A 10326-nucleotide genomic window follows, 5' to 3' on the forward strand; every position below is an offset into this window, starting at 1 on the left:
ATGAAGAGACTGCGCAGAATCCATGCTGCGCAGTAATCTATATTAGCAGAGTGATGAGGTAGTACGTATGCATGTGATAGCGCTATAGACAGACGGAAGCGAAGGGGTAACGGAGAGACGCTGGGGGACAAAGTAGGGTTATTCACCTCCTCTGGTGCAGCCAGGCGGGTACAGGGTTGGCCTTTGGCACGCTCCTCTTCCTTGCCTCCCGGTACTCCTCGTCGTCGCGCTTCTGCCGCTCGAGCCGGGCGGCTTCCCTCTGCTTTTCGAGCGCCTCTTCCTTTTCACGCCGTCGCTCCTCCCATGCAGCCCGCTCGGCGAGCCTGGCTTCGACAGACGAGACAAAGGCGCCGGGTGCAACGGTGGTTGCAGGTCCGTGTACATTCTCCTTGGCTTCTAGCTGCCCTCGCAGACGGGACTGTGATGGCTGTGGCGCCTGACCACGGTGCAGCTCCTCGATGCGCACGCGCTCTAGCTCAGCCTCCAGTCTGGCCGCCTCTTCCTTCTTGAGTGCCTCTCTGCGCTTCTTTAGCCACTCGGGCACCGGGTTGGCCTTTGGACCTGCTGTCCCACCCTGCCTTGTCTCCTGCGTTGCTCTGCTAGACGGCTTGGCAAATGAAAACTCCTTTGGCTTCGAGATGGCGACGAGCTGTCCCGTCGAGGACAGGCGGAATCCCTCGGGCACCGCCGTGGTGACGGTGGCGAGTGGCTTTGCCTTGGCCCTCGCTGATCTCGTTGTAGCCGCGGCAGCCTGGGATGCCTCCTGGACTGCCTGTTGTCGTCTCGTCAGCGGCTTTGGTGCTGCAGAGGTAGCTGTTCCTTTCGGCTCCACGGCCTCCTCTGCGGCGCGGGCAACGCGGCGACTTGGTCCGTGCGCTACAGTCACTTCTGCTCGCGCTCGTGTCGTTGGAGCTTCGTCCTCGGGAGCGACTGTACGTGGCGTCTTCTTGGCCCCTGGGGAATGATTGCTTGCAAGCGTCGCTTTTGAATCGTCTTTCTTTGGCCTTGTCGGTCGCTGCGGTGAAGCACTGAGCTGCTTTACTTCCGCCTCCTTTCTGGCTGCTGGACTCCTGGCCTTGACATTTGCCTGAACTTCGTCTCGTGCTGCCTCATCACTCGGTGTGGCCCCTTCTGTCCCGCATGCCGGCTCCTGGCTCTTGGTCGGGCCTGGGGGTTCGCTGCTGCGCCAGGCCTGCGGTCCCAGTCCGAGCCGATACCGCCTCTGTTCTCTCGTTTCTACCTCAGCGGCAAAGGTCGGATGCTGGTGCTTGGACGGCGATGGGACCAAGATGGACCTCGGTTTGCCTGGGCTGCTGTGCATCGGCACTGCTGCCGACGGCGGCGTTTGTTCACGTTCAGCCTGCGCCCATGCCACACTCTTTCTCTTCGCCTTTGTCTCCCTTTCCGTCATCGCTGTCGTTGTCGCGGCGTACTGCTCCTGCTCCTCTCCTCCATCGCGGGGATCGACAAGGAGCGTCTTGCGTGGGCTCTTCCTCCCCTTCGCCTGTCTTGTCGACGGGGATGACGACGAGGCCTCCGCTGGCGCACCCAGCTCAGTCGCTTCCTCCTTGCTTGCCCTGCGTCTTCGCTTCTCGAACCGCGCCTCCTGCTCCAAGGCTTCCTTCGCCAGCCTCTCGAGCTCCTCGACGTCCATCCCACCAAACGCCTCGTCAGACACCCTCTCGGCTTTCCTCCTCTTTGAAGGCCTGGCTTTCTTGACGGGACTACTTGAGCTGTGCTTCTTTGCCAACTCCAGATCGCCCAGGCTCATGTCCATCAGCAGTGTCGCGCTCTCGTCGCCCTCCATTGTCGCGCCCATCTTCTTCTTGCCCATGAACTTGGTGGGCGACGACGATGACGATGACGACACAGCGGGCGCCGCCATGTTGGACAGCCGCGAGGGCGCAAGCGAGAGCCGCCTCAGCGCCCGGGCATGGCCCATCGACAGCGCAGGCGATTCAGCCATTCCTTTTCGAGAAACTTCCCCAGTCGTGTGGGTTGGTATAGTAAAGGTAGCGCGCCACGACGATGGATGATTGGATGGGTGGGTGTTGGGTGTTGATCTATTTATTTGTTTGATTTTAGTGTTTGAGGTGGGCGTCGGTCGGTGGGAATTTTTTGGGTCGCGCCCGTCCGTATTTCGGACACGTGAAAAAGACGACGCTCGCCCGTCCACGACAGCGCCGACGGACGACGGACCGTGTTGGCAGCACGCAAAGCTCTGTTGGAAACTTGTTGACCTGCCCGACCCGAGAAGGATGGCCTCAGCTTCAAGTATTTGGAGTCTGAAACGGGAATTGCATTATTGCCTAGGTCTGGGCTCGAAACGAATAAAAGAATTGGACCGTCGGTGACGGTAATTACCGTGGAAAGCTGGTCGGCTCCTGTGCCTGTGGCCGGTGAGGTCGGAGCCACAAAAGAGAATCGTGATGAATTGCCCTTGGCCTCACTTCACCGCCTCCTACTAGGAGGGGAGATCTGAACCCTACGAACACATCTGCACAGGTTCAATTGGAGAAACCTGCTTTCTCTCTCTCTCGTCTTCTCTACACATACACACAATGCCTAACCCTTCTACCGAGAAATTTCTCATAAGGGATGTCTTAGACGCCCTACTGGTCCATCTCGACAAGTTATCTCAATTTTCAGGCGTACAAAGACAGCTGCGCTCGACTCTCTCTGCTGAGAATGTGCCAGATAAGATACTGGAAGCGATGGAGACAAGCAAGGGAAGTCGCATCGTGGAGGCTGCCAAGGTTATTCTCAAGAAGCAAGCGGCCCATCGCAGCACGCTGCAGCGTCGTCTGAACAGCTCTATCGCCCGTGAGAACGAAGTGTCGCTGGCTCAGCCGGTGCCCAACGAATCTGCAATGTATGCGCTCGATAGTTGCACTCCATTCTTCCCCTTTCTGTCTCGACGCTGAGCCTCTCTCTTCGCTAGTTGGGCTGCACAGCGCCTCATCAACTTTGCCAACATCGCCCCAGGGGACGTGGCGACTATGGTGCGTCGTGCACTGCAGGAATGCGTCCTCGAAGCAGTAAAGAAAAAAGCAGTAGACACTTGCAGCGACGACACCGTCAAGCAGCTCGAAGACTGCGTGCAGAGCTTCAAGGAGGAGGGAGAGGCCACTGACCTTACCAGGATAGTGCGTCTTGCGTGGTTGGTGGAACATGCGAGGCTGGCAAGGAAGGAAGAATCGCAGCAGCATAAAGTGAGTTCTAGCGCGTGAGGCTTTTTCGACGACGACAACATGGTCTGACAACCGGAGGCAGAAAATATCGCAGCTTCTCAGCGCGCCTTTCATGGACGGTCACATCAGGATCGGAATACGAGTCGTTACTCTTGCCTATGCCGTCTCGCCAGACAGTATATTTGGCTACGTCGCCATCGGGCTCATGGGTCTCTCCGTCGCAGAGATTGGCCGTGTGCCGATGAATCACCTGCATTCCCTCGTGCAGATGTTAAGCGTCAAAGACGGCATGCAGGGCGTCCCATCAAGCCTCAAAATGGTACTCGGGGCGATTGTACGGGTCTTCATTCCTGCTGTCAAGTAAGTGTGACCTCAATTGGGGTATGTATGCGCCTCGTTAAGACTGTTTGCAAGGACCGTCTTCATAAAGAGCTTGCGCGACAACGCCGGTAATGCGCTGCCAATACTTGTGGACGACGGCGCCGTCAAGTTTCGCGTTGCCCACACAACGAACGCCACTGTGGGCCCCTTTCCAACCTACCTGATTGACTTCGGGTACAAGGTCAATAAGGAAATGGCGCGTCACTCGATCATAGAGCTATTCGGGACCCATAAAGTCATTGTCAAATGCGAAGAGCACAGATCAATTCACGGCGGGAGCCCGGTCACGAGGGAGCTCCTTGACAAGGTGCTCCAGTACCAGACGCACTTTAGGCTTCGAAAGTCCGAAGGAGAAAGAGACATTGAAGTGGGCAGTGAAATCGATGGAGCGGCGAAGGCGCTTTGGGATGAGATTCTACCGAGCGTGCAGAAAATGGTAGCCGTCGCGCTCATCCCACAGCTTGTTTCGAGCTGTGAGTGTCCGCGGCCCTATATTCCTTTCCGAAAGAAAGAGTGCTAGCTGATAGAGGATGAAGCTTCCTTTGGAGCGCTGATTCCGATTCGCAAAGAGGACGTGCCATTGTCGACTTCTAGGCGTACCGTTGTGGAACGTTGGTGAACAAATACAGAGCACCGAGACCATACACATCTTCTGTGACATAGACCCCCAGCCCTGCAGTATACGAGAATCGACCAAGAGCGGATCACCGTACCCCGAACTTACCAACATCGATGTTACTGCGAGTGACGAAGACACCAGTACCTGTACCACAAGCCCATCTACACGTCACCCTTGCCAAAGCGAGGAATGCGACGCTGGCACCTCTCTCACTCGACCTGATCAGCTCTTTGCCAGGAAACGAGATACTATCTGAGAAATGCGATGTCTAGTCTACATTGACGCCCTTCGCTGCGAGGAAGTCCTTTGCGTTTTTGATGTCCTGTCCACAATGACGGGGTGAGCGAGTCAGTAGAAATTTAAAGCAGAGCTACGGGCACAGCATCACTCACGATGAGGAGATCGTCATAGGCCTTGGGCACGTCGTTGAAATTAAAGATGCCCCAACCCATCTCGAAGAGGAGGTATGAGCCAGTCGAGACAAGAACCCACCAGGGCAGCTGCGCGACGAGAGAGTCAGCGAGGCGACGCACGAGCCAGGCCGACGACGGCACTCACCGCTGGGAGAATCTGATGCTTGACCTCGTGCGGAACAAGGGGCAGGGGGAGAATGTCGAGGAGAAGGAGGACCCAGATGAGCGAAAAGGCGCCCACGGCGGTGAAGAATCTCGTCGCCCTCGTCATGGCTGCTCTGTCGGTCGCCTGACTCGTTGTCCACCGGCTGTCTCGATGGGCAACACAACTCTAAAAGGGCGAGAGAAACGATGGGGAGACACGTGCCTAATCCGTAAGCCACGAGAGCGCACCCTCGCCTCGATCGGTTGAGGTGGAGCGGCGCCTGAGTCCAGCCAGGCATATCGCCGCGCGCCTTTCTCTCGGTTGGATTTTCTTCGCTTCTTCTCCCCCCCATCATCATTACCACACCCGTCCCCGACGTTTCAGCCACAAGGTCCAAGCTGTCGTCCACATTTACTTCCTTGACAAGCAGACTTCGTCAACTCCAATCTCACCTCCTCGATCCCTTCAAGATGACGCAGGCTGTGTGAGTAAATTTGCAGCCATGGCGACCTTCGTCATTTAATCACTAATCTCTCTGTTTGCCCCTTCCCCAATCTCAGCGCTGACATCGGCCTCATCGGCCTGGCCGTCATGGGTCAGGTGAGTGGTTACTTGGTCTTCTAAGATTGGTTTCCGTGGCTAATTGACCTCCGTGCGAACTTGATCAAACCCTGACAGAACCTGATCCTCAACATGAACGGTGAGGGTCAAAATCATAGATTAGCGCCGATGCAGCAGCTCACACTCGCTCTCTGCAATAGACAAGGGCTTCACCGTCTGCGCCTACAACCGAACGACGAGCAAGGTCGACGACTTCCTCAACAACGAGGCCAAGGGTGAGCAATCCGTCTCCATCCTCATCCTCTAATCGTGATAAGAAAGGCTAAATCCCTCTCCCTTGCCTGCAGGAACCAACGTCGTCGGCGCCCACTCGGTCGAGGAGTTCGTCGCCAAGCTCAAGCGGCCCCGCAAGATGATCATTCTTGTCAAGGCCGGCGCTGCCGTCGATGCCTTCATCGACCAGCTCGTTCCTCACCTTGAGAAGGGCGACATCATCATCGACGGCGGCAACTCGCACTACCCCGACTCGATCCGCCGCACTAAGGCTCTCGAGGAGAAGGGACTCCTCTTCGTCGGTGCCGGTGTCTCGGGTGGTGAAGAGGGCGCCCGCCACGGCCCTTCGATCATGCCCGGTGGCTCCGACGCCGCCTGGCCCTCGCTCAAGGAGATCTTCCAGAAGACGGCTGCCCAGTCTGACGGCGAGCCCTGCTGTGACTGGGTCGGCCAGACCGGTGCCGGCCACTACGTCAAGATGGTGCACAACGGCATCGAGTACGGTGACATGCAGCTGATCTGCGAGGCCTACGACATTCTCCGACGCGGCCTTGGCCTCAACGTCACTGAGATCGCCGACATCTTCGAGAAGTGGAACAAGGGTGTCCTCGACTCGTTCCTCATCGAGATTACTGCCACCATCCTCCGCTACAACGACAAGGACGGCGAGCCCATGCTCGACAAGATCCTCGACTCGGCCGGCCAGAAGGGTACCGGCAAGTGGACTGCAATCAACGCCCTCGACCTGGGCCAGCCAGTCACGCTCATTGGCGAGGCCGTCTTTGCCCGATGCCTCTCGTCGCTCAAGGAGGAGCGTACCCGCGCCAGCAAGATTCTCCAGGGTCCCCAGATCAAGCCCTTTGAGGGCAACAAGGAGCAGTTCATTGCCGACCTGGAGCAGGCTCTGTATGCGTCCAAGATTGTCTCGTACGCCCAGGGCTTCATGCTCATGCGCGAGGCCGCCAAGGAGTACAACTGGACGCTCAACAACCCGTCGATTGCCCTCATGTGGCGCGGTGGCTGCATCATCCGCTCCGTCTTCCTCAAGGACATTACCAACGCGTTCCGCAAGAACCCCACGCTGGAGAACCTCCTGTTCGACGACTTCTTCAACAAGGCCATCCACGACGCCCAGGAGGGCTGGAGGCGTGTCGTGGCCCAGGCCATGCTCTGGGGTATCCCCACCCCGGCCTTCTCGACGGCCCTGTCGTTCTTTGACGGCTACCGCACCGAGCGCCTGCCCGCCAATCTGCTCCAGGCCCAGCGAGATCTCTTTGGCGCCCACACCTTCCGTGTCCTGCCCGGAAAGGAGAACGACTTCCTCAAGCCCAACTCGGACATCCACGTCAACTGGACTGGCCGTGGCGGCAACGTTTCGGCCTCGACCTACCAGGCCTAAGGCCCCCCGTCGAAGGCTGTCACTCAAAGCTTGCCCACTGGAAGAGCGTCGCCACAAAGTAAAAACGGAGGAAAAGAGGAACTGTCGTGTCTTTTTGTTTCCCTTTCTAGATCATTGTAGCTCCTTTTCCTCATCGATGGAATAAATAGGTTTCGGACCTTCGTATCGCTGAACTGCCGGTGCATGTTTGAGTGCCCTGCCGTCTACAGAAGGGCCCTATGGACAGCTGCACGGTCGAAAAAATGGCAAAAAGTAATGTCTCAGCCCAGAATCGAACTGGGAGCGGTCGCGTTTTGAGACGTGCTGGTTCACAAACTACCTCTTACGAGATATGAATGTGAAGCGACAATGTTAACCGTTACACTACTGAGACGATTAGTCTATTCATTTGCCTGGTTTGGTGTGTACATACATGCTGCTTTGAGAGAAACGGATTGCACGCGATTCCTTCTCAACGTCCGTGCGCAACTTTCTCCTTCTTCCTACAAACAACGAGGTGAAGATGGCGACGCAATGACGCAGCTCTCCCACGGGGTCTGGGTGTGGCCAGCTTTGGGATCGGTGGAGACGCTGACGCTGGACCCAGCTCGTGCACGGCAGGAAGACGTGACGATCTGGTTGCAAGTCGTGCAGACGCAAGCGCTGACGGGGGCTTCGGGCACGCTGCAGTGCTGGACCGACGCGCCGACGCACGAGGACGAGATCGACAAGCGATGCTGGAAGGCGTACGATGTCGCGTGCTGGCCGTCTCGAGACACGCAGAAGTGGGTATTGCTCCCCATGGTCCTGCCTCCTCGCGTGTTCGACCGGGCGGTCCAGCGAGGCGCCCCGCTGGAGGTTCGCTATACGTGGCGCTTCAAGCTGCCGGACGGTCAGGTGGAATGGCTCGGAGCTCCAGGCCAGGATGCTCTTATCCGTCTGGTGAAAGCTGAAGGATTAAAAGAGATCTTGAGGTTCTGCGATGCGTACAGCGAGAATGGGCGTGGTCTAGATGGTGTCACTACAATTCGCATTGGTCATTCCGGCCGGCGGCGTGCTGCTCTCTGCGAGGTCCTCATGCCTTGTAGAGGCATCGTGATCGAACGGACGAAGTGAGTGGTAACCAAATCTTATTGAGTGGGGCTGCAAATGCTGACAATTACGCTTGTATCGGCAGATCGACATGGCACACCTCGCGATCCTTTGGCACGATCGAAGCGCTCTCATGCCTTCACCCGGCCAGCCTCATTGTGCTGAGCTTCGAGGGCGGCCGTGTCATGGTGCTCCTGCCAATTTGTGGTGAAGGAGCCACCGTCAAGCTTGCAAGGTCCACTTTCAACACGCAGACAGTCGATGTCGACGTGGATGGCGAAGGGCCAGGTGCGGTCTTGGTGGGCCGCGGATACGAGAGGCAGCTCGGTGGTCTGCTCCGAAGCTGCCATAAGGCTGCTCAAGATTTTCTCGGTGGTCTAGCCGAGGTGGCTGCCGATTCCGACGGCCCGTTATCGCTCCGTTCCGGTCTGGGCTTCTGCACATGGGAGGCGCTCGGGAATGGCACCCCGGCAAAGCTCTCTACGCTCATGCACACGCTTGATGCATTCGAAGGACCGCTAGAAGGAGGAATAGCCACACTTCTGATAGACGACGGTTGGCAGCACATAAATCCGACGAACACCTACACTCCGGTTGATGCAAGTCGGACCCTTGTCAGCTTCGATCTGGGCCCTCACCTTCTCGATGATGAAGAGATGAGCGAATATGTCAAAGATTCTTTGCTATGCCCAAGGCTAGCTCGATACATCGATCGACTTAGAAGAAGATATCGCCACATGCAACATATCGGTGTATGGATGACCTTGTCTGGCTACTGGGACGGTCTCGATCCAGATACCGACGGCTTCTTTGCCCGACGCTACGGTCCGCTTCGTCGGTGCAAAATCAGTGATGCCCTTGCCTCCGGTCCGAGGGCCAGCCGCGAGATTCAGCTACCGCATGCCGATCGTCTGGACAACTTCTGGCGCGACTGCTTTACAGCGTACCGGTCAGCAGGTGTCAACTTCGTCAAAGTCGATGCGCAGTCGGAGCTCGATTGGGTCGTTGACGAGAAGGGCTACTTTGACCTTGCATGGACTTCCCTGAATCGAGCAGCATCAGACGTCTTTGGTCCAGAAAGTGTGATCCATTGCATGGCCTTTGGCTCGCGACTCGTTTGTGGTCCCTTGTCGTACCAGTCTCCGAACCGACTCCACTTGCGAAACTCCGACGACACTTTTCCACAAGTCGAGGAGGCGCATACATGGCACCTCTACCACAATGCACTCAACTCGCTCCTCACTTCGACGCACCCGACCATCGTACCAGACGCAGACATGTTCACGAGCAAGATGACGGGTGAGCTGGATTGGGCGGCGTACCATGCGGCCTTTCGCGCCGTCTTTTCCAGCGCCAAGCTGTGGATCTCTGACGCGCGATGTAACAGCAGCCGCAAGACACTAGATGCACTCTTAGCTCTTGGGCCTTCGAAGGCTGGCCCGGTCATCAAGACGGTGCAGGTCGGCATCGGCGTGAAGGATGCAATTCAAAGTGTCACTCTCTCAAGCTCGGTCTTTCCCGACTGCGTCGAAGGCCCACCGTTGGTTATGGCGGCGCGATGGCAAGACAGTAGCGGTAGACCAACGGCCATCATTTCAGCGTGGAATGTTCGAAGTTCGCTTCGGTGGGCGTACGGATCTCTCACACTGGCCGATGTCGCTGAGGCGCTAGACGAGCTGGACGGGCATCAGCATGCATACATGCTCCATTCTCGAGCAAGAAAATGCATCGAGGTGATCTCTGCCACCGAACTTGAGAAGGAACGCCCAAATCCCCAAATTGCCTCGAGACCGCTCAGCAGCTGCTGCTTTTCGCTTCCACCGGCTTCGTGGGAGATGATCGATGTGGTGCCTGTTCTCAGCTGCTCACTCAAGAGCAGCCGAAGAGCGGACATTCGCATCACGTGTGGTTGTCTTGGTCTTATGGGGAAGCATGCAGGCCTGGCCTGCGTCGTCGATGTGAGACAACAAGGCCCCTCTTCTTTCGTCGCAAGTCTGTGCAGAGCAGGGCGATGTGCATTTGCGATCCTGTGCGAGCCACGCCATGATTTGCAGGTCCGAATGCAACTCAATGGTGGAGAAGAGGTTGCTGCGACTGTGGAAGACGATTTCCGGTCGGACTTTACGGTCGTCTCCTTTGACATGCTACCTTATGTACGCATGAATCTAGACGGTCCAGACCAAGATGCATGGAAGGTCAGATTGCACCTTGAAGCCTTGTAACATATTCTCCATCTACGTCATCAAGATAAGCTGAAGAGGATGCCGACACTG

General features: G+C 57.1%; 5 protein-coding genes and 1 non-coding gene across 6 annotated transcripts; 3 read left to right on the forward strand and 3 right to left on the reverse strand.

Moving 5' to 3' along the window:
- Positions 1-26: 26 nt before the first annotated feature.
- Positions 27-2076, reverse strand: FA10DRAFT_263428 (hypothetical protein). Its single transcript, XM_025520220.1, has one exon. The coding sequence runs from the start codon at positions 1964-1966 to the stop codon at positions 143-145; it is 1824 nt and encodes a 607-aa protein (XP_025379865.1). The 5' UTR covers positions 1967-2076; the 3' UTR covers positions 27-142.
- Positions 2077-2714: 638 nt separating this feature from the next.
- On the forward strand, positions 2715-4191 carry FA10DRAFT_282353 (hypothetical protein; the record flags this gene model as incomplete). Its single annotated transcript, XM_025523767.1, has 5 exons — positions 2715-2872; positions 2942-3212; positions 3274-3551; positions 3606-4045; positions 4109-4191. The coding sequence occupies 5 exons, from the start codon at positions 2715-2717 to the stop codon at positions 4189-4191; spliced, it is 1230 nt and encodes a 409-aa protein (XP_025379866.1).
- A 268-nt stretch (positions 4192-4459) lies between these two features.
- FA10DRAFT_224566 (dolichol-phosphate mannosyltransferase subunit 3) lies at positions 4460-4875 on the reverse strand (the record flags this gene model as incomplete). The annotated part of the gene is made up of 3 exons (XM_025518612.1): positions 4460-4513; positions 4584-4691; positions 4750-4875. 3 exons carry the CDS (start codon positions 4873-4875, stop codon positions 4460-4462), a joined length of 288 nt encoding a protein of 95 aa, XP_025379867.1.
- Positions 4876-5120: 245 nt separating this feature from the next.
- Positions 5121-7206, forward strand: FA10DRAFT_235748 (putative 6-phosphogluconate dehydrogenase). The gene is made up of 5 exons (XM_025519043.1): positions 5121-5233; positions 5310-5349; positions 5428-5449; positions 5511-5585; positions 5658-7206. Exons 1-5 carry the CDS (start codon positions 5220-5222, stop codon positions 6980-6982), a joined length of 1476 nt encoding a protein of 491 aa, XP_025379868.1. The 5' UTR covers positions 5121-5219; the 3' UTR covers positions 6983-7206.
- Positions 7207-7238: 32 nt separating this feature from the next.
- Positions 7239-7355, reverse strand: FA10DRAFT_t13. Its single transcript has one exon. It is a non-coding gene; the product is annotated as a tRNA-Val (tRNA).
- A 121-nt stretch (positions 7356-7476) lies between these two features.
- FA10DRAFT_298142 (hypothetical protein) lies at positions 7477-10325 on the forward strand. The gene is made up of 2 exons (XM_025524562.1): positions 7477-8073; positions 8139-10325. Exons 1-2 carry the CDS (start codon positions 7496-7498, stop codon positions 10273-10275), a joined length of 2715 nt encoding a protein of 904 aa, XP_025379869.1. The 5' UTR covers positions 7477-7495; the 3' UTR covers positions 10276-10325.
- The last annotated feature ends 1 nt before the right edge of the window (position 10326 follows it).

The sequence above is a fragment of the Acaromyces ingoldii genome (genome assembly GCF_003144295.1).
Source record: "Acaromyces ingoldii strain MCA 4198 unplaced genomic scaffold FA10scaffold_1, whole genome shotgun sequence".
Lineage (NCBI taxonomy): Eukaryota > Fungi > Basidiomycota > Exobasidiomycetes > Exobasidiales > Cryptobasidiaceae > Acaromyces > Acaromyces ingoldii.

Excerpts from the sequence above, each read along its gene's own strand:
- FA10DRAFT_263428 (XM_025520220.1), bottom strand. The coding sequence starts at position 1,966 with ATGGCTGAATCGCCTGCGCTGTCGATGGGCCATGCCCGGGCGCTGAGG.
- FA10DRAFT_235748 (XM_025519043.1), top strand. Across the intron at positions 5,350-5,427 it reads GCCTGGCCGTCATGGGTCAG|AACCTGATCCTCAACATGAA; the intron begins GTGAGTGGTTAC and ends AAACCCTGACAG. Across the intron at positions 5,586-5,657 it reads CCTCAACAACGAGGCCAAGG|GAACCAACGTCGTCGGCGCC; the intron begins GTGAGCAATCCG and ends CCTTGCCTGCAG.
- FA10DRAFT_298142 (XM_025524562.1), top strand. The coding sequence starts at position 7,496 with ATGACGCAGCTCTCCCACGGGGTCTGGGTGTGGCCAGCTTTGGGATCG. Across the intron at positions 8,074-8,138 it reads ATCGTGATCGAACGGACGAA|ATCGACATGGCACACCTCGC; the intron begins GTGAGTGGTAAC and ends TTGTATCGGCAG.